The sequence below is a fragment of the Spea bombifrons genome, chromosome 5 (genome assembly GCF_027358695.1).
Source record: "Spea bombifrons isolate aSpeBom1 chromosome 5, aSpeBom1.2.pri, whole genome shotgun sequence".
In the NCBI taxonomy this organism is placed as follows: domain Eukaryota; kingdom Metazoa; phylum Chordata; class Amphibia; order Anura; family Pelobatidae; genus Spea; species Spea bombifrons.
In genome coordinates, this window is record NC_071091.1 from 23959404 (window position 1) to 23981308 (window position 21905).

Here is a 21905-nt window from a genome sequence, read left to right on the forward strand (position 1 = left end):
ATATATTCTATGATTTGTGTTATCATTTACAAGGGTAGCTAAAGGCTAAGTGGTAATATAAATATGTGAACAGTGTGTATACTTTATAAAAAAAAATCTACATTAATTTGGGTTATAAAAGCCGATTAATGCAGAGATATCCCTAACCAGTCCTTGCAAACTGTAAACCGCCCGGAGGATACAGTTCTCTAAATAGTGAATAGTATAATACATGTCCTTTTGCCGAGATTTTTTTTTCTTTTTCAGAAATGCAGCACTTATGACCAGCCTGTAACTTTAAATTGGTGTTGGACTAGAAATCCCTACTTTGAAAAGGACATGTATTGTGAGTTTACTATTCACTATAGAGGTGATACCTTTTTTTTTTTTTTTACAATGGGCTACCACGCCTTTGCACATGTATTATAAAATATACATGCTGAAGGACTGCAGTGGTTTCAATAAGGGCCCTTTACCATGCAAAACATAAAGGATCTTTAACTGGTTATCTGCTGGTAAAGATGGATTTGGTTCTTGTTCAACTAAAATAAACAACTGAAATCTGGTTGCACTGGTTTTTACTGAGAAATGTTATTCTACTATGGGTTTCATAGTCACACGGGGCTCAATATACAAAATATAGAGTATTCAAAGCAGGTGTAGTATAGTGCACTAGCTGTGAGTTTTATGGTAACGGTGATAACCCTGAATGTGAGCTCTGCTGAGCATGCCTTATTATTTTAATTGTGTGCGTTTTGGATACCAGTTGACTGTTCCTGTTTTATTATTTGTAATTTGCTGTGAGGGGGCTTTTATAAATAAAATAATTTTAAAAATGCATTTGATTCTTTCATACACTATACTTTACTGACAAGGTGAATAGACCTCCTATAGATACAGTATATGTGTGTGTCATATATATATATATATATATATATATATATATATATATATATATATATATATATATAATAACCATCCAAAAGCTCTGCCTCTCCCAGGACTTTGCTAATAAATAAATAGATAGTATATTCACTGAACCATCATCATTTCGGTCCCCACACTGGACTTACAGCTGTACCGCAAAATATGAGACACTTTAATAAATTTGTTGAAAAAATCTTTATTGCCAATGGATTTCAGCCTATTACTTGTTTTTTTTTTTATAGTACAATGTTTTTTCTGACCATTTAGAAGTAAAACTACAAATTGGTTTCATTGTAAAGGCAGTCAAATTAATCTGCATAATCACTATTAATGTTTAATAAAAAGTATTATGGAGTTATTTTCTATTGGATTGAAGAGATGGACACAGAAAACGCACAAACACATTCATCTCAGAGTTATCCTGCATGCAGAGACATATAATCAGAAGCCCATTCTTATCACTGAACAAACGACGAGGTGGAACAAAAAGCTAGAGAAACTGTCCGTCATCACACCAGAACGTGGAGAAGCTAGCTGGCCAACATATGGATTCTTTCTTCTGCTAATAAAGGAGGATGTGCTCCAGGTTTTCTGAAATGAACATAAATGTATAAATCAAGTTAGTATGAAACAACTATTATGGGTGAGGAGGAAGGTTTTTAGGGTGGGATGTTGGGTTAGTGAATAATTGAGGGCATTAGAGTACGGTCTTTAAACAGATGCTGTAAGAAAAAGTTTGGAGGCAGACAGCAGACCCAAGCACACTCACTAGAAAGAAAATAAACAGATCTAAATGCGTAACACATTCTGAAACAATAAACCTGTAGCACCTATATTTCCTATATGGGCTATACAAAACGCCTATAGTTATAGATCTATACCATGCTATTCCTCCCCCTCCTGATAAGCACTGAAATATGAGGAGGTTTCTGACCCCTCCGTGACAAATCCGACTTGACTTTGTGACGCTTTGTTTTCAAGCTGCTGTGTAACTTTTCACAAGTTACTAAATCTACTCTAGGGGCTCTCACACCGTGAGTATGTCTTAGAGGAACAGTAGAGTTTTTTTTTACAATAATACCAACGCATGTGGTGCTTCAGAGGGGAAGCCACACATTTTCTCAGCTGTCTGTTAGTCACGTGGAAGCTGCCTCCTGACATTAGCAGCAACAGCCCCCCAACGCATTTCCCCTGAATCTAGCAATCAACACAGTCTTGTCCCATCCAGGCAATCAGCACAAGCACCTGCTAGGCAGCTAGCATGCTATTATAGGGAAGGGCCGGGGCAAAAATCCATTATGTTTCTCACAGAAACACTACTTGTTGGCATAGAGAATTTGGGGAACATACGTACATCGACATTAAAAATAGGCATGATTGTTCCTTTAGAACAAAATCCCTAATTATCCGTTTCATTCCCAAGTACCCGCATTATGTACCAAGCACAACCATCTTACTTCACTTGTAGAACTTGATTTCTGTGTCAACACAGTCATAGAAAAGGTCCACTATCTCTGCCGGATCTAAGGGACTTGAACCTTTCAGTATATCTTCCATGGCCTCCAAGCCTTGTTTCTCCAGGTCCTGCATTATACTTAATAGCTTCTCTCCTTGAGCCTGCATAACATAGAGGAAACACGAATTCCCTCTTTTATCAAGATAAACAATAAAATGGAAACTAGAACACATTTATTCGGAAATGTAGCCATTAAATACATTTTTTTATTGTAATGCTATGCTTCTTTTTCGGTCTTCTTGAGCTGATGTTCTATAGCGTCACTACCATATGATAACTATATAATAATGAAAAAAGATTGGCAACATTTGTTTTTGAAAATGTAAATAAGTATACAAACAGTATAAAAAACCCAATAAACATTGTATTGTGTGTATAAAAATACCTGGGACAATTTCCTCAATGAAGTATCACCTGTGAAATATAAGTTATATTATAAGTGGATAAATAGTTCCTATTTATAAAAAGCGTTGTCTGGAGAGGTTTAGTTCGTTATCATCCCTTCTATACGCTATGATGTGTATTTTGGAGTTAGACTCACCTGGTCATTCTCTATTAAAGACAGGGCGCATTGATGACGTTTATATAGCTCATGGCTCCGCTGCGAGTGCCCATGGCCGCACGGTTCACCTCCTAGACAACATGACTGAGCCTTGTTTACCGGCTTTACATCTTCTACAAAGATAAAGGGCTTAAATACGGACCTGAAGATGAACGAACAGGAATATAAATCGTAACATCAGTATGATCAGTTTTCGGTTTCTTCGGCTAATTCGTACAAACTAAAATTCAGTGACTAAAAAATGGAGCAGTAAATATAGAGCTGTCGTGTGCTGGGAGAGAAACAAATGGGAAAAAGGAGAAAGGGAAAGAGTGCTGGTCACATTTCTCAAAGAAGGCGGCATTGGGTTTTGACTACGCCTTTAAATAAATAATGTATACAACCCACTGTGTCATCTTCACCTGACTCACCTTGATGGATCTGGTGTTCCAGTTACAAAGTGGATACAAGGAGAGCTCCCATTTTGAGGTATCACTGATACGGCACTAGCTGTAGTAATGAACGGCCCAGAGTCCACACAGACACCACTGCTCTTATCACGAAGAACACTGAACATAGTTTCCACCGACATCATAGCTGCATCCAAAAAAACGCAAAAAAAAAAACACAAAAAAAAGTCTAATTTGAATAGCTGTAATTTTAGGGGAGCCTATACCTTCTTACAAAATAAAGTGTTTTATCCTCATCACGGCGCCACCTACTGGCAATACACGTCAAACACATGGTAAATATATATAAACCGTATATACCATGTGTATGACATGTGGATTGCCAGTAGGTGGTGCTGTGATAAGAATAAATATATATACCGGTATATTTCTTCAGTATTTCTATGATATGCAAACAAGCGACAAAACTTATAGAGTACAGCAAGCAAAATAAAATCACCTATACCAATAATATGTCTAAGAACATTACTGCTTTAAATTCTATACAGGCAGCTAAGGTACAGTTAGCATGTCTGGGACCTACATAATGTTATTCTATATATGCTACCTTCTTGATTTTCAATTGTCTTCTTTCGGGAACAATCACGTCCACTATCTTCTGAGAACACGTCAGAAAAACTAAATTCTTTATCTTCATTCCACCAGCCTTGGTTCTTTGCGTGACTGCGGAGCTCTGGGTGTTCCAGATCAATTTGTGTCTTTATAGAGAAATGATCGCAAATGCATTTCACTCCGTCTATGTCAAAAAAAGGAGAACAAAAGAAGGTGGAGGCATGCACTTTGGTGAATCGTTATTCTAACATCAGTTTTTGGTAAAGAAAAATAATAAACTCTGATCTCAAGATTAGCTTAAGAAAGTTCTGCAGTTACTAAAAGTATTCTGGGGCCTTTATCACTCCCATCACGTCCGTGCTCCAAGGGCACATTTGTGTTCACTAATCCAAGTTTAAGTTTAAATGGCTAATTGATCATTCGAAAACCTGTGGTTACATACATTAGCTACCATATTTGGTATATTTGTTGCTGTGTAAAAGTATTTGAGAATTTATAGGTGCTGGAAGGAAATACCGTATTTGCTCGATTATAAGATGAGTTTTATTTCAGAGCAAATGCTCTGAAAAATACCCCTCGTCTTATAATCGGAGTCGTCTTATAATCAGACCTCAAATAGGTCTGACTATGAGACGACTAAGATCCAGATCCCCGCAGCTGCAGGGGACCTGGATCCTCCTGTATCCCCCCCACTTACCGGTGCTTCTGAGTCCCAGGTGTGCAGCCGGGGCAGTGTGGCTAGCAGCGGGGGTTGTCTGCGTCCATCGCGCAGACCTTCCCCGGCTGTCAGAGATCAGAGTTCCCTGCACCGGTGCGGCACCGGCGCGGGCAATTCTCTCTGACAGTCTGACAGGGGAGTGTTAAATGGGGGGCATAAGGCATTTCTGTAGGCAGAGTGTTCTATGAAATGCCTTAAACCTCCCTATGTGCAACTCTGCCCCATAATATGCCTTTTAACCCCCTTAATGCCAGAGTGGCATATAGGGGTATAAGGCATTTCTGGGGCAGATGTGCATAACTGGGGGGCAGGTTGGAAAATAGAAGGAAATAAAACCAAAATATTTTTCTCAATCATAGCTTTTATTAAAAAAAATAGTTTACATGAATTAACATTTACTGGTAAAACTTTTTTCCTATAGGGTCGTCTTATATTCAGGCTTTTTCTTTTTTTCCTAAATTAATATTCAGATTTGGGGGGTCGTCTTATAATCGAGCAAATACGGTATTAAGGGCTAAGTTTCTCCTTTGTAAAAGCACCAAACATTGGTACACTTGCTGGCACCAACTATTATTTCTGGGTTTTTGTTTTCAGAACTTGGGCCTTCTCTAAGCCTCCAAGAACCATTCACGGTTGGGTCTTTAGTAGATGCAATTCAGTAATAGCTGTAAGTTTAACATTTAGTGAACCTCTCATGAGTTTGAGTTTTGCCGAGTAAGGCGTGTGGATGTAGTGTGTAAACAAACAAATAATATTAAAAGATATGATACCGGTAGTACAGTCATTATAGGTGTGGAACATCCCTGTCATATATTAAATTAAGCGATCAAGGAAAAGGCTTAGGTATTCTGAACAAAAAAAAAGAATTGTCTGGGGAATTGTCTGGGTCTGGGGCCATAGATCTCAAATGGCTGTTTCATAATTAGTGACAATTTATGTTTCTATGATGATTTATGTCATTTATTAGTCAAAGTAGACAGTTTAAAATATCATATGTCAGAAATTATTGTGGACAAAAAAAAGATTACACTTACCTACTTCATGGCCAAAGCTAAGTCTTGTAGTTTTACTAGTAAGCAGAAGAATAGAAATATCTAGCCTACCTGGCTACTAACTCAAAGTGGAACTTGTGGTGTATATATATATATATATATATATATATATATATATATTATGCTTAATGTCCTTGAAGGAGTAGGAAAGAATTTCTCCATATGACTAGATTTTCAGGCTTTTATTTTTTACGAAAAGCTTGGCTTTGGTTTTTCGTTACTTTTGTTCCATCTGTTTTTTTTTTATTATTATATTCTAGTTAATTTTTTTTTTCAATGCCAAGTGTTCATTTTTGGTTCAGTGTTAAGCCACTTTCCACAGATATATTTCATTTGGTGGAAAATACCAAACAATAACGTTAAACCCACTGTACTAAATAGAAAGACAACATAAGAGGTTTTGCATGACGCATTTCCACGCCACCTTTTACCTGCCTATACACAATACCTATCTACAATCTAGCTTTATAATATGTTTCTTCTATTCTTAGAGGCATTGTGAGTTGGTCAACTTGTTTTGCCGACATAAAGCATAGATACTATATAGAATTCAGCGTCCCTCAAAATATTAGGAATCCCACTAATAAATATATGGAAATGTGGGCATGAGTGAAAAAGGCAAAAGAGCATTTTAATCCACAATTCACAAATATTGTTAGCTCTTTGGTTCACATGTAAAAACATTAAAAATGTGCATTTTTTGCAATCCCACATTTTTTTTTGAAACCCTTAGCTTGAAACATTAGTATTTAAAGCAGACAGCCCTCTAAAATCCATTAACAACAACCACCCCAATTTTCCAGTAGACCACGGTGGGAGTTGTAGTCAAATAGCAAATGGACCTTGAGATTCATCAACTCTTTCACCACCCCGAAGAACTCATTGTGTCTTTGGCTGTAGTATATAAATCAGTGAAAAATGAACCTGTTATTCTTTCAGCTGCCCAGAATTTCCCCGCTGTCTCCAACACCCAGGCTTCCACTCGGTCCACAATAAGGAACGCACTGTGGAATGTCTGGGATATGCCATCTCCTTCAAAATAATTTCCACCTTGTCCATGTTCCTCCAGTAGGGACACTATTATGTCTACAGACTCTTTGGCGGTTTTTCCTCGTTCTAAACCAAGCCTGAAATAGGAGAGATAATGTAATGATTTTAGTCCACTGACATCCCAGTTTATAGAAGGTTTATGAACATCCAATTAGCAGACATTTTATATATTTAATGAAAATTTAAAACTGAGATCTTAATATGTTTTCAATCAAAGCATGAATTGACAGGAGAGTTGTGACTTCAGCTAACTGACTTCAATATCCATCAATAGACATTCACTAAAAAGTCTAGCTCCATCGAACATATATTCATTGAGATAAAATTAAGGACAAAAGAAATAACTTAATTATTGCAGCCTTCCTGCAACGCCACTTCTCATGGGGCTGGTTGAGATCGCTAATCTCCCTAACTGGCCCATTAACAAGGGCTGTGCTTGGACAGTCCTTCATGGTTTCCACTCCTTTAAATGTTTGGCGCTGGGATATGCCGCTATATCCAGACGCCCCAAGAAGTAAAGACGGGGCACGGACAGGGCAGCGCCAGGGCCGGACTGGGACTGAAAAGCAGCCCTGGAAAAATTTGGAGACCAGCCCCATATAGTTTATCTCACGGTGAAGCTCTTATACCCACACGCACCCCTTATACACACCCGAGTCACACTATGTGCCATTCTTTTTATCTCATTATTTGTATTAAAATGCCAGAAAGCAAAAGTGTTAAAAGGCCCTAATAAATGAAATACATTACACATAATGGGATCAAAACATTTACTACTGCGAACATTTTTAGATGAAAGAGTTCCATTTTATTCAGTGGAACAAAACACTGATCACATTATTCTTCACGATATTCTGGTAAGAAACTTTTATTTCTTTATTAATTCATGTAGACTATTTTTTTCCATATTTAATAAAAGCTATGATTGAGACATGTAGGGGGTTAAAAGGCATATCATGGGACAGAGTGGCATTTAGTGGGTATAAGGCATTCATGGAGGCAGAGTGGCATGAAGGGGGTTAAAAGGCATATCATGGGGCACTCTGCCTCCAGAAAAGCCTTATGCCCCCTATATGCCACTCTGCCTCCCTGATATGCTTTATACCCTCCTATATGCCACTCTGCCCCATAATATGCCTTTTTATCCCCTATATGCCACTCTGCCTCCAGAAATGCCTTTTACTCCCTATGTCACTCTGCCTCCAGAAATGCCTTATACCCCCCATATGCCACTCTGCCTCCCTGATATGCCTCAACCCTCCTATATGCCCCTCTGCCCCGTGATATGCCTTTTAACCCCCTTTTTGCCACTCCACCTCCAGATATGCCTTTTGACCCCCTATATGTCACTCTGCATCCAGAAATGCCTTATACCCTATATGCCACTCTGTCCCATGATATGCCTTCTAACCTCCTATATGCCACTCTGCCATATAGGGGGTTAAAAGGCATATCATGGGACAGAGTGGCATATAGGGGGGTATAAGGCATTTTGGAGGCAGAGTGGCATAAAGGGGGTTAAAAGGCATATCATGGGGCACTCTGCCTACAGAAAAGCCTTATGCCCCCTATATGCCCCTCTGCCTCCCCAATATGCTTTATACCCTCCTATATGCCCCTCTGCCCCATGACATCCCTTTTAACTCCCTTTATGCCACTCTGCCTCCAGATATGCCGTTGACCCCCTATATGTCACTCTGCATCCAGAAATGCCTTATACCCCTATATGCCACTCTGGCATATAGGGGGTTAAAAGGCATATCATGGGACAGAGTGGCATATAGGGGGGTATAAGGCATTTCTGGAGGCAGAGTGGCATAAAGGGGGTGAAAAGGCATATCATGGGGCACTCTGCCTCCAGAAAAGCCTTATACCCCCCTTATATGCCACTCTGCCTCCCTGATATGCCTCAACCCTCCTATATGCCACTCTGTCCCATGATATGCCTTCTAACCCCCTATATGCCACTCTGCCATATAGGAGGTTAAAAGGCATATCATGGGACATTTTTGTTTACTTTATATGGCAAGCCGATCCAGCTTGCCATATTAAATAAAAAATAATATATGCCACTCTGTCCCATGATATGCCTTCTAACCCCCTATATGCCACTCTGCCATATAGGGGGTTAAAAGGCATATCATGGGACAGAGTGGCATATAGGGGGTATAAGGCATTTCTGGAGGCAGAGTGGCATGAAGGGGGTTAAAAGGCATATCATGGGGCACTCTGCCTCCAGAAAAGCCTTATGCCCCCTATATGCCACTCTGCCTCCCCGATATGCTTTATACCCTCCTATATGCTCCTCTGCCCCATGATATACCTTTTAACCCCCTTTATGCCACTCTGCCTCCAGATATGCCTTTTGACCCCCTATGTCACTCTGCATCCAGAAATGCCTTATACCCCTATATGCAACTCTGGCATATAGGGGGGTTAAAAGGCATATCATGGGACAGAGTGGCATATAGGGGGGTATAAGGCATTTCTGGAGGCAGAGTGGCATATAGGGGGGGACACTTACATACACACACATGCTGATTTTTTTTGTTCTTAACAAATACAAAAAACATACAGTACAAAAAATACATTATTTTACTCACCTTCTACTTCTCTTGACTTCTTGGCAGCTGCACACTGTTCTCCTCTATGCTGACAGCCAGGATGCCACTGACCTGACATCCGGTGCTGCAGCAGTCTGAGCGCGAGGGGGCGGAGCTTCCACCTCACGCTGCTCCCATCACTATGCAGCCATCAGGCTGCTGGGAATGTAATCTAAACGGCCGGTGCGTGCTGATGCCCCCGGCCGGAGCTACTTTAACACTTTTTTTTTATTTATATGGTAAGCTGGATCGGCTCGCCATATAAAGTAAAAAAAAAAGTATTAAAGCAGAGGCGGCCGGCGGCATCAGCACGCATCGGCTGTTCAGATTACATTCCCAGCAATCTGATGGCCGCATAGTGATGGGAGCAGCGTGAGGGGTGAAAGGTCAGTGCGAGGGGGCGGAGCTTTCACCCCTCACACTGCTCCCATCACTAGACGGCCATCGCACACGGCTGCTGGGTGCTGATGCCGGCCGGCCGCATCAGCACCCAGCGGCCGCTTTGATTAGATTTCGGGCAGCCTGGGGGGCAGCTCAGCGGCTGTCTTCATGGCCGCCCAGCCCCCGGACCTTCCGGCCCACCGGGAAATTTCCCGGTATCCCGGTGGGCCAGTCCGGCCCTGGGCAGCGCCAAAGGAAAAGACTGTCCAGCGCACACAGGTACCAAGTCTTGAAGCTTATGACATTACAATCAGTCTTTCATTCAAATAATGAAATCATATGACTATTATTATAATCACTCACCTGACAAGATCCATCCCTAGTAGTAACTTGCTATCGGATGCTTCCTGTTTCGTGGTGACCGCCACGTTCCCAATGCAAACTCCATGTTCGTTGGCTCCCATCTCTCCTCCCCACATCCAGACTGGTTTAGTAAGTAGAACAGCATGAGTCCTCTGGACTTGGTCAACTTCAAGGTATGTGCACTACAAATATCAATAATAACAATAAAGCGCTAACAAAAGTGAATAAGTACAGGAAGCAGTGAACCATGACCAACTACCATTCCTTCTCATCAGTGTGGAGAAATGATGCTCACTAGAGCTGTTTGTTTAGCGCACCTGGCTATTAAGTTAAGATTTTCCACTAGACAGGCTAAGTGTTGGTCTAGGGTGCTATGTTTTAGGGCTGGCGTCTGTGGCAAAAGGGTAAAAAAACTAACAGTAGCCCTGCCCATGCTACCTTGGTATCATGGTAAAGTAAATGAATTGATCTTTTGTGTAATTGTTCATTTCATCGGGTAATGACTTTTGAGACTGGCTGAGCTTCATGGGAATTGAAGTCCCCACCAATGGCATGGCACTTGGCAGATGTTACCCGTCCCTGTATCTGTTGTTGGGTTCATGATGTCATAAAGAGTCACCGGTAGTTTCCCTTATTCTATACATTTGTTTGCAAATTCATAGAATACAGTCCATTGAGTATGCTTTCCATACTGGTCTGTGAGCCTAACTTCCGTTGCTGGGAAAGTATTTGAAGGGCTGTTTAGGGATAATATTCAAGAATTCCTTGGGAAGAATAGTATTATTAGCATAAATCAGCATGGTTTTATGAAACATAGGTCATGTCAACCTAATTTAATTGCATTCTACGAAGAAGTAAGTAGAAGTGTAGATCAGGGTGTTGCAGTGGATGTAATCTACTTGGATTTTGCCAAGGCGTTTGACACGGTTCCACACAATAGGTTAGTATTCAAACTGAAAGAAATTGGCCTAGATGCAAATTCTTGTTCTTGGGTAGAACATTGGCTTAGAGGTAGAGAACAGAGAGTTGTTATAAATGGTAAATTTTCAAGCTGGTCAAAAGTGGTAAGTGGTGTCCCTCAGGGTTCTGTTCTGGGACCAATTTTATTCAACATATTTATAAATGACCTGGCAGGAGGCATTGTAAGTCATCTTTCTGTGTTTGCAGATGACACAAAACTAGGTAAAGTTATACAGGGCGAGCAGGATATTACAGTGATGCAGAGGGATCTAGATAGACTGGGGGACTGGGCACTCAAATGGCAGATGAAATTCAATGTAGACAAATGTAAAGTTATGCACTTCGGGGTAGCGAATGCACAAGCAACCTACACCCTAAACGGTAGTGAATTAGGGGTAATGACAAATGAGAAGGATTTGGGAATTGTTATAGACAACAAACTCGGCAACAATGTGCAGTGTCAGTCTGCGGTTGCTAAGGCCAGTAAGGTATTGTCGTGTATAAAAAGGGGCATCAAGTCGCGGAATAAAGATATAATTTTGCCTCTGTATAAATCAATGGTAAGGCCGCACCTTGAGTATGCTGTACAATTTTGGGCACCTTTTCTAAAGAAGGATATCATAGCACTAGAAAGGGTGCAGAGGCGGGCTACAAAATTAATAAAAGGAATGGAGCACTTTAGTTATGAAGAAAGGTTAACAGATTTAAATCTGTTTAGTTTAGAAAAACGTCGCCTCAGAGGGGATATGATAACATTATATAAATATATTCAGGGCCAATACAAACCATTGTGTGGAAATCTGTTCATAAACAGGACTATGCATAGGACACGTGGTCATGCATTTAGACTGGAAGAAAGGAGATTTAGACTAAAGCAGAGGAAAGGGTTTTTTACAGTAAGGACAATAAGGATGTGGAATTCTCTGCCTGCAGAGGTAGTTTTATCAGAGTCTGTACAGACGTTTAAACTGCAACTGGATGGATACCTGGAAAAACATAATGTTCGGGGATATAATCTTTAATTATGGGGAAACAGCTTATTGATCCAAGGAGAAATCTGACTGCCATTTTGGGGTCAAGAAGGAATTTTTTTCCCTGGTTAGTGCAAAATTGGAAAGAGCGAAGCCGGGGTTTTTTGCCTTCTTTTGGATCAAACAGCAACAAATTAACAGATATAGGAAAGGCTGAACTTGATGGACGCATGTCTTTTTTCAGCCTATGTAACTATGTAACTATGTAACTATACATTAAACACTATAGCGTGTATCCTTTTTTTGTAGTTTAAGCTGAAAGTGCAAACAAGTTAATTGGAAGAAAACATCGGTTTGAATAGCTGTGAGCATGGGCGTAGGAACCCCTAAAAATCTGGGGGGGATAGCATTTTTACTGGTAGGGTATATTCTTGTTCAGTAAACTGGGAATTGTTCATGGCAAATTTTATATAAATGTATGTGTGTGTGTATGTACAATTTCCGCACAAAAAAAGGGGACATACTAAAACGAATGACAAAATGGAATGCCCATAGACTTTAATGGGGAGGAATGCCCATAGACTATAATGGGGAGGAATGCCCATAGACTTTAATGGAAGGGAAAAGAATCATTGATTTTGAAATAAAAGCTTAAGAAATAGCATTTAGATCTTTGGCACACATACTCCCCTAGCACACACATGTGATCTAAAACTCAGATTACGTTGGATTATAGCTGTTTTCTATGGAATGACAGGTGAATGACAGTATTGAGGGAATGCCCATAGGATATAATGGGAGAAAAATCAAACCTTTTTTTTCAGACAAAACCCTGTGAAAAATCATATAGATCTTTGGCACATATACTCCTCTAGTACAGATAAATGATCTAAAACTCATATTAAGTGGGATTATAGCTGTTTTCTATGGAATGACAGGTGAATGACAGTATTGATGGAATGCCCATAGGATATAATAGGAGAAAAATCAAACCTGTTTTTCAGACAAAACCCTCTAAACTATCATATAGATCTCTGGCACATATACTCTCCTAGTACAGATAAATGATCTAAAACTCATATTATGTGGGATTATAGCTGTTTTCTATGGAATGACAGGTTAATGACGGTATTGATGGAATGCCCATAGGATATAATGGGAGAAAAATCAAACCTGTTTTTCAGACAAAACCCTCTGAAATATCATATAGATATTTGGCACACATACTCCTCTAGTACAGGTATAGGTTCTAAACCTCATATTAAGTGGAATTATAGCTGTGTTCTATGGAATGACAGGTGAATGGCAGTATTGATGGAATGCCCATAGGATATAATGGGAGAAAAATCAAACCTGTTTTTCAGACAAAACCCTCTGAAATATCATATAGATCTTTGGCACATATACTCCCTTAGTACAGAGACAGGATCTAAAACTCATATTATTTGGGATTATAGCTGTTTTCTATGGAATGACAGGAGAATGACAGTTTTGAGGGAATGCCCATAGGATATAATGGGAGAAAAATTAAACTTGTATTTTTAGAGAAAACCCTCTGACATATCATATAGATCTTTGTCATGTATACTCCCCTAGTACAGTTATAGGTTCCAAGCCTCATATTAAGTGGAATTATAGCTGTGTTCTATGGAATGACAGGTGAATGGCAGTATTGATGGAATACCCATAGGATATAATGGGAAAAAATCAAACTTGTTTTTTAGAGAAAACCCTCTGACATATCATATAGATCTTTGTCATGTATACTCCCCTAGTACAGTTATAAGTTCCAAACCTCATATTAAGTGGAATTATAGCTGTGTTCTATGGAATGACAGGTGAATGACAGTATTGATGGAATGCCCATAGGATATAATGGGAGAAAAATCAAACCTTTTTTTCAGACAAAACCCTCTGAAAAATCATATAGATCTTTGGCACATATACCCTCCTAGTACAGATACATGATCTAAAACTCATATTAAGTGGGTTTATATCTGTTTTCTATGGAATGACAGGTGAATGACAGTATTGATGGAATGCCCATAGGATATGATGGGAGAAAAATCAAACTTGTTTTTCAGACAAAACCCTCTGAAATATCATATAGATCTTTGGCACATATACTCCTCTAGTACAGAGACAGGATCTAAAACTCATATTATGTGGGATTATAGCTGTTTTCTATGGAATGACAGGTGAATGACAGTTTTGAGTGAATGCCCATAGGATATAATGGGATAAAAATTAAACTTGTTTTTTAGAGAAAACCCTCTGACATATAATTTAGATCTTTGTCATGTATACTCCTCTAGTACAGTTATAGGTTCCAAACCTCATATTAAGTGGAATTATAGCTGTTTTCTATGGAATGACAGGTGAATGACAGTATTGATGGAATGCCCATAGGATATAATGGGAGAAAAATCAAACCTGTTTTTAAGACAAAACCCTCTGAAATATCATATAGATCTTTGGCACACATACTCCTCTAGTACAGAGACAGGATCTAAAACTCATATTATGTGGGATTATAGCTGTGTTCTATGGAATGACAGGTGAATGGCAGTATTGATGGAATGCCCATAGGATATAATGGGAGAAAAATGAAACTTGTTTTTTAGAGAAAACCCTCTGACATATCATATAGATCTTTGTCATGTATACTCCCCTAGTACAGAGACAGGATCTAAAACTCATATTATGTGGAATTATAGCTGTGTTCTATGTAATGACAGGTGAATGACGGTATTGATGGAATGCCCATAGGATATAATGGGAGAAAAATCAAACTTGTTTTTTAGAGAAAACCCTATGACATATCATATAGATCTTTGTTATGTATACTCCCCTAGTACAGTTATAAGTTCCAAACCTCATATTAAGTGGAATTATAGCTGTTTTCTATGGAATGACAGGTGAATGACAGTATTGATGGAATGCCCATAGGATATAATGGGAGAAAAATCAAACCTGTTTTTCAGACAAAACCCTCTGAAATATCATATAGATCTTTGGCATATAGATCTTAGATCCTGTCTCTGTACTAGAGGAGTATATGTGCCAAAGATCTATATGATATTTCAGAGGGTTTTGTCTGAAAAACAGGTTTGATTTTTCTCCCATTATATCCTATGGGCATTCCATCAATACTGTCATTCCCCTGTCATTCCATAGAAAACAGCTATAATCCAACGTAATCTGAGTTTAAGATCACATGTGTGTGCTAGGGGAGTATGTGTGCCAAAGATCTAAATGCTATTTCTTAAGCTTTTATTTCAAAATCAATGATTCTTTTCCCTTCCATTAAAGTCAATGGGCATTCCTGTCCATTATAGTCTATGGGCATTCCTCCCCATTAAAGTCTATGGGCATTCCATTTTGTCATTCGTTTTAGTATGTCCCCAAAAAAAGTATCATGTTCAGTTTTCACAGACAAGCTCTTTATTAAACAAACAGGTCAAAGAAAATTAACCAAAAGTTTGGCCTATATTTCAGTTATTTCACTTAGAACAACCGGTAATAATACTTTAAGTAATGCACAATTGCCAACATTTTCACAAAAGATCCTACAGAAATGCAATGATGCAATTAACCCTTTCCGCATTTGTGGTCTGGGAGCAGACAACACTTAAATGCTCTTATAGAAATATTTTATTAACTGCAGGCAGAGTAAGACCCTACAACCAACGCACTGTAGTGGTTATGGTGCAAAGTAGCTGTTTTGCACACTGGGGCACAGTCATGATCCCCAAAACTGTTCCCACAAAGTTAGAAGCATAGTGTTGTCCAAAATGTCTTGGTTTATCACCTTCAGCTCATAAAACGTTCTACTAGATAAATGGGAGAAAATTCTTACAACCACAGATGGACCGCACTGGACACGGCCACAGAGACTACTATGATGTATTGAAGGAACCATCTAAGACTCCTAACATGTCATACACACAGGATCATATCCACACACTTAAACACTTGAATAACATACACACGCATGCACACACTTACGTACACACACACAATGGGTTAAACATGTGTTACAGGGAATCATAATCTTCCCTTTAAGTACGACATGCCTGCTCATACCCACATATGCACTGCTCTTACGCATGCCTGCCCACAAAAACACACGTATACGCTGCAATTGCCTGCACATACACAATTGCCAGTACTCACACTTATGCACTACCCTTATACACGCCTGCCCAAACATACATAATCTGCTCACACACACATGCCTCCCCATAAATATACACTGCCCTTGCACATACTTACACAGACATATACACTATAAGACAAATACACTCCTTATATACACACATATACACTGCCCATACAGACGTACACGTATACAATGCCCATACACACGTACACATATACACTGCCCATACACACGTACACATATACACTGCCCATACACACGTACACATATACACTGCCCATACACACATACACATATACACTGCCCATACACACATACACATATACACTGCCCATACACACATACACATATACACTGCCCATACAGACGTACACATATACACTGCCTATGCAGACATACACATATACACTGCCTATACACACGTACACATATACACTGCCCATACACACATACACATGTACACTGCCCATACACATATACACATATACACTGCCTATACACACGTACACATATACACTGCCCATACACACATACACATGTACACTGCCCATACACATATACACATATACACTGCCTATACACACGTACACATATACACTGCCCATACAGACGTACACATATACACTGCCTATGCAGACATACACATATACACTGCCTATACACACGTACACATATACACTGCCCATACACACACATATATAAACTGCCCATACAGACATACACATTTACACTGCCTATACAGACGTACACATATACACTGCCCATACAGACGTATGCACATACACCCACATATACACAGCTGCCCTATACACATATGCCTGCCCAAGTGCCCATACACATGCCTTATCATATGTATATACACACACAAATCTACCATCAGACCCCCCCACCTTCGTTCTCCACATCAGACCCCCTCCCACCTTCATTCTCCACATCAGACCCCCCAACCCACCTTTGTTCTCCACATCAGACCCCCCCACAACCTTTGTTCTCCACATCAGACCCCCTCCCACCCACCTTCATTCTCCACATCAGACCCCCCTAACCCACCTTTGTTTTCCACATCAGACCCCCCCACAACCTTCGTTTTCTACATCAGACCCCCCCACAACCTTCGTTTTCTACATCAGACCCCCCCACAACCTTTGTTCTCCACATCAGACCCCCCAATAATCAACCATCCACCCACCTTGGTTCTCCACAAATCTTACCTTTTCTTCCTTCTTCCTCCTTTCTGCTTTCTCTTCCTTCTTCCTCCTTCCTGCTTCCTGCTTTCTGCTTCCTCCTTTCTGATTTCTGTTCTAACTTTCCTTCTGTTTGCCGCTCGCAGTCTGTGCAGTGCGGCTGCGCACAGCTGTTTCTGCTGAGCGCCGGGGCTGGATATAAACGTCATATCCCGTCGCCCCGGCGCTCAGTTACAGACAGCTGGTGAGTGTGACCTTAATGCAGCTGCAGGACTGGTTGGGGAGATCACGGATTTCCCTAACCAGTCCTGCAGGCTGCAGCTGCCGATCGGGCAGCTGTGAGCACCCTCACAGCTGCACCCGAGTGCGCTCACCCTGGGGGGGATTTCTATATTATCGGTCCCCCCCGCATGATTTCCTGGGGGGGATCCGTCCCCCCCGTCCCCCCCGGTTCCTACGCCCGTGGCTGTGAGGGGAATACATGTCAACAGGGAAAAATCAATACCTACGCAGCAAACAAGTTTAGCTATTAACAGCATATTGAATTCTCTTAGAAGGGAAGTCTACTAACAGTGACTCTCGTTCAGCTGTGACGGGCATCAACCAACTTGTGACCACAACGGTTACGTTCCCCCATGTATCTGTCACACTGACCACAACGCAATTCCACACCAGCCTTTCAACCTGACAATATTCTTATTTATTGTTTGATATAGCGTCATCATATTCCACAGCGCTGTACAATGGGTAAACAAGTAGTGTATAACATGACAATAAGACTTACAGGAACAACAGGCGAGGAGGGTCGATCATCCAAATCAATCTGCGCAGATCTGTGATTTTATTCTTTCCTCCCCATAAAAACTTTTAAGAGGCATTTATGTCAATACCCAATATCAGTGCCTGCTTTTGCATAAGTAAGTGACAAAAATTAGGAATAAAACAACGTTTTAGATAATGAAAGAATTATTTGTTGAGACAGCCTTACCTGTACTTTACTGCCGGGTTCATGATCACTAGCAGGTACGTACAGTATTTCTTGAACTTCATCTCTTGGTCGAGCTGAATTCTTCCCAAAAAGGATTTGATTATTTTTTGCTAAAGGTGGAAAAACCACAAAACAAACGCTTGGTGGAGAATCTGCCATCCTAGAAAGTAAAGTGTCATGAAAATAAAATAGATTAACAGATAATATCACATAAAGAATATATTATGCCATATATATTATAAAATATAGTCGATCCGTTCCCACTAATTACTTTATATTAGTCAATTAATGAATTAATCAATTAATCAAGCTTATTCAATTTTAGAACCTGAATTTTGTGATTTTAGTCAGGGAAAGCCAGGACATTTTTTTTATCTATTTTTGTAATAAAAAAAAAAAAAAAAAATCATGTACCACATATATTTTAAAATAATAAGTTAAATGGGCAACCAATCAAGAAGTAGGGGGTGAACCGCACATTATATAATCTCAGTATAAGAGACGAGAAAAATATTTTTTTCATTGTAAATGTCTTAAAAACATTGCCATATGGTCTATTCACAATATTTACACAACATATAGGGATTGTTAAGCTTTACTGATTACATTTGTCTCGGTGACGAGATGCTTTAATATTTCACAGAAGCAAAATTCAACTAATATCATTTATACAAATCTGCAGATCTAAGCCTTTTTATAGAACAATTACATTCAGAAAGTCTTCCGCACCAGAAGCACGTTCACGGTAGGACCACAGTGCTGCGCCTGTCTATACAACAATGGGCCTGTGTGTCGCCCCGGGGGATGTCAATGGGACAGGAATGCGCTAGCACTGTCTGTGTGTCCGAAGGATGAGGTTATAGCATATAGACTGTGAATAATGGATTTGCACTGCACGTCCAGGGGCGTAACAGTCATTGTCGCAGGAGCCACAACTGTGACCAGGCTCTCCAATGTAGGGGCCCGGTGGACCCTTATGATCGCCACTTTAAAAGCTACTAGCTGCTGGAAACACCTGCAGTTAGCAGCACTGCGCGTGTTGGATTCCAAGATGCAGTAAATTACATTATATCCAGTTACTGCATGCCGGACCAGTCTGCACTGAAGGAGAGAGACACAGGCAAGCTTTTTTTTTAGGGGGGGGCACAGACACGCTGTTTGGAGGCTAAGATGGCACATACAGGCTGTTTGGCATCAAAATATGGCACAGACAAGCAATTTGAGGGCAAACATGTTACAGACATGCTGTTTGGGGGCAAAGATGGCACAGACAGGTTGTTTGGCAGGCAAAGATGGCACAGAAAGGCTCATTGGGGATAGATGGCACAGGCAGGCTGTTTGGGTGCAAATGTGGCACAGACAAGCTGTTTGGTGACATCTTGGTGGAATGTTGGTGAAGGATATCCAGCATCTTTCCTTATTTAAAAACTTTAGAAATAATAATCTACTAAATCTATTATACAAATCTATTAAATCCAGAATTAGCCACGTGAACCCGTGATACATCTTGGCCCTAACGAGGGAAGCGTCAATGGGTATAACAATGGGTCACTTTCATTTCTTGGAAACTGGTAACTTGAGGGACATGTGCGATGGGTGCTGCGAATCTAAGCACCATGCAAATAAAAGTAAAGGTAGTGGAGATTTACTGCAGGGGAACTCGGTATGAAAACTTCTCCTTTCAAATAATTAATTCACTCCAAGGTTTTATTAAAAAAAGATGTCCTCAAGACGCACTTAACTTTTCACAAATTGGGGAATCAAGACTGCCCTCAAGCTGTAATTAATCTTCACAATGGGCTAGTAAAGGGTTTCTATATCAAGAATCTCAGGGTCAGCTCATTTAGGAAGCTCCCAGGTATATTTCTTCATTTGCTAGCACAGTACCCCCTGTCAAGTGACACCTTTTATCAGAGTGGGGTCACACAAAAACCCACTTAACGGCTAGGCTAGTATTATTTGTATACCAACTGGATACAGATTTAATCAAATAAACTGAGACAAAAATAACAAGTAACCTGGACTTTTACTAGGAATTTGGAAAGTGTGACATACATGTCACATATTGTAAGGTCGGCCAGGTCGGCCAGCGACTCGGCTACCTGACAGGTGAGCTTCACCAAAACTCCAAGTGTTTTGAATTCATAAATATTTTGGGTTTTAGTGCAGCCCACATAATGTGTCTGTCCGGGTCCATTATTAAACCCTTGGGCATATTTCATTTCAAACAGCAGATTATGTGGCTTGTTCTACTATTGATGAGTTTGAAAATCAAATCTAGGCTCCCTCTTCTTCTAGCTACCCCCCCTTTTGATTTCCAACCACAGCCCATTCAGTAACTTCTTAACCGTCTAGAGTGTAAGCTTCTGAGCAGAGCCCCCTCTACCTAATGTATTGGTCTGTCAGTTCTATTTTCTCAAACTCTTTCAATGTATATAAATAAAACATGATTATTAATAATATTAATTTAATAATTTATTTTCCATTCTTGGCTCGCATGCCCTGCTGACAAATAATAAATTATATTTTATAAACAAAAAAATATCTAACTGATCTGACCTCATCGGAGGTGAAATGAGTTGTGGAAAGATATATATATATATATATATATATATATATATACACACATATATCACTGGGATAACCCTGTGATTGCTTTTAGGAGTTGGAATGGCTCTCTCTTTATCTCTGTTTCTAGGGCACGGACATGTCATATGGTCTGACATCTGATCCCTCCGATTGTGGCTTCTAATTCGTTAAGAAGATTATGGCACTAGTGATCTAATAAAACATACATTCAAGGTACGGACTATTCATGTATGGAGCACACTAGCGGTGACATTGCTGACACTGTTCACTATAATGTGCTGTGATGCAGCTGCATTCGAAAACAGGAATGTAGATGATCATCACCGAAGCTGTAACCTGAAGGGTTAATAGATTAAACAGAGCAGATCCTTTTGATCAGCATAATCCTTTATGGGAAGATGGAGAGTCAGACAGACGCGGATATTAATCCCGAACGGGGGCTTTCAGTCTATGGCTGTTAATGAAGATCAGACAACACCCAGGACGCAGCAGCAGCATCCATCCTACAGCCCGACAGCCCCGGGCGACACACACCCGCAAGCAGACCCCAGAGGCTGCCACTCACCCGCTGCAGGCCCCGGACCCCTGGCTGTGAACGATGATCGCGAGCACCGAGATGAACGGCCGCTCGCCCCGGTTCGCCTGCTCTGTGCTAGCGCCGCCCCTAACTGCCGGAGCAACTGCGATGCGCTGCACAGTGCACTGCCTGCTGGGGGGGTAAAGAGCATCACACTGCTACCCACACACTAACACTGCACCACAATTCACTGGAGCAGCCTCCCAGCAGAGGTGGTAGAGGCTAATTCAGTGGTGAAATTTAAACACGCTATCCCGAATCTGAAACTAGACCAAGGACTGATCAAAACAGTTTGACTCTTAGATCAGGATAGATTGACCGA

The 21905-nt window shown here is 40.4% G+C and overlaps 1 protein-coding gene across 2 annotated transcripts; it reads right to left on the minus strand.

Annotated features, from left to right (window-relative positions):
• Positions 1-1086: 1086 nt before the first annotated feature.
• Positions 1087-21686, minus strand: SCRN1 (secernin 1). 2 transcript variants are annotated; one of them, XM_053467743.1, is made up of 9 exons: positions 21572-21686; positions 18418-18577; positions 10153-10334; positions 6806-6882; positions 3981-4169; positions 3395-3560; positions 2964-3126; positions 2364-2523; positions 1087-1497 (listed from the first exon to the last, which is right to left on the minus strand). In XM_053467743.1, the coding sequence occupies exons 2-8, from the start codon at positions 18574-18576 to the stop codon at positions 2365-2367; spliced, it is 1095 nt and encodes a 364-aa protein (XP_053323718.1). In that variant the 5' UTR covers position 18577; positions 21572-21686; the 3' UTR covers positions 1087-1497; position 2364. The 2 variants fall into 2 exon arrangements, with proteins under 2 accessions (XP_053323718.1, XP_053323717.1); XM_053467742.1 differs by having other exon boundaries at positions 6680-6882.
• Between the last annotated feature and the right edge of the window lie 219 nt (positions 21687-21905).

What these genes read in the sequence shown, in the direction of transcription:
- SCRN1 (XM_053467742.1), bottom strand. Translation starts at nt 18,576, where the DNA reads ATGGCAGATTCTCCACCAAGCGTTTGTTTTGTGGTTTTTCCACCTTTA. An exon ending in GGCAGCTGAAAGAATAACAG is followed by an intron (nt 4,170 to 6,679) that starts GTTCATTTTTCA and finishes TTTTTGACATAG; the next exon opens with ACGGAGTGAAATGCATTTGC. An exon ending in GGAACACCAGATCCATCAAG is followed by an intron (nt 3,127 to 3,394) that starts GTGAGTCAGGTG and finishes GTTCATCTTCAG; the next exon opens with GTCCGTATTTAAGCCCTTTA.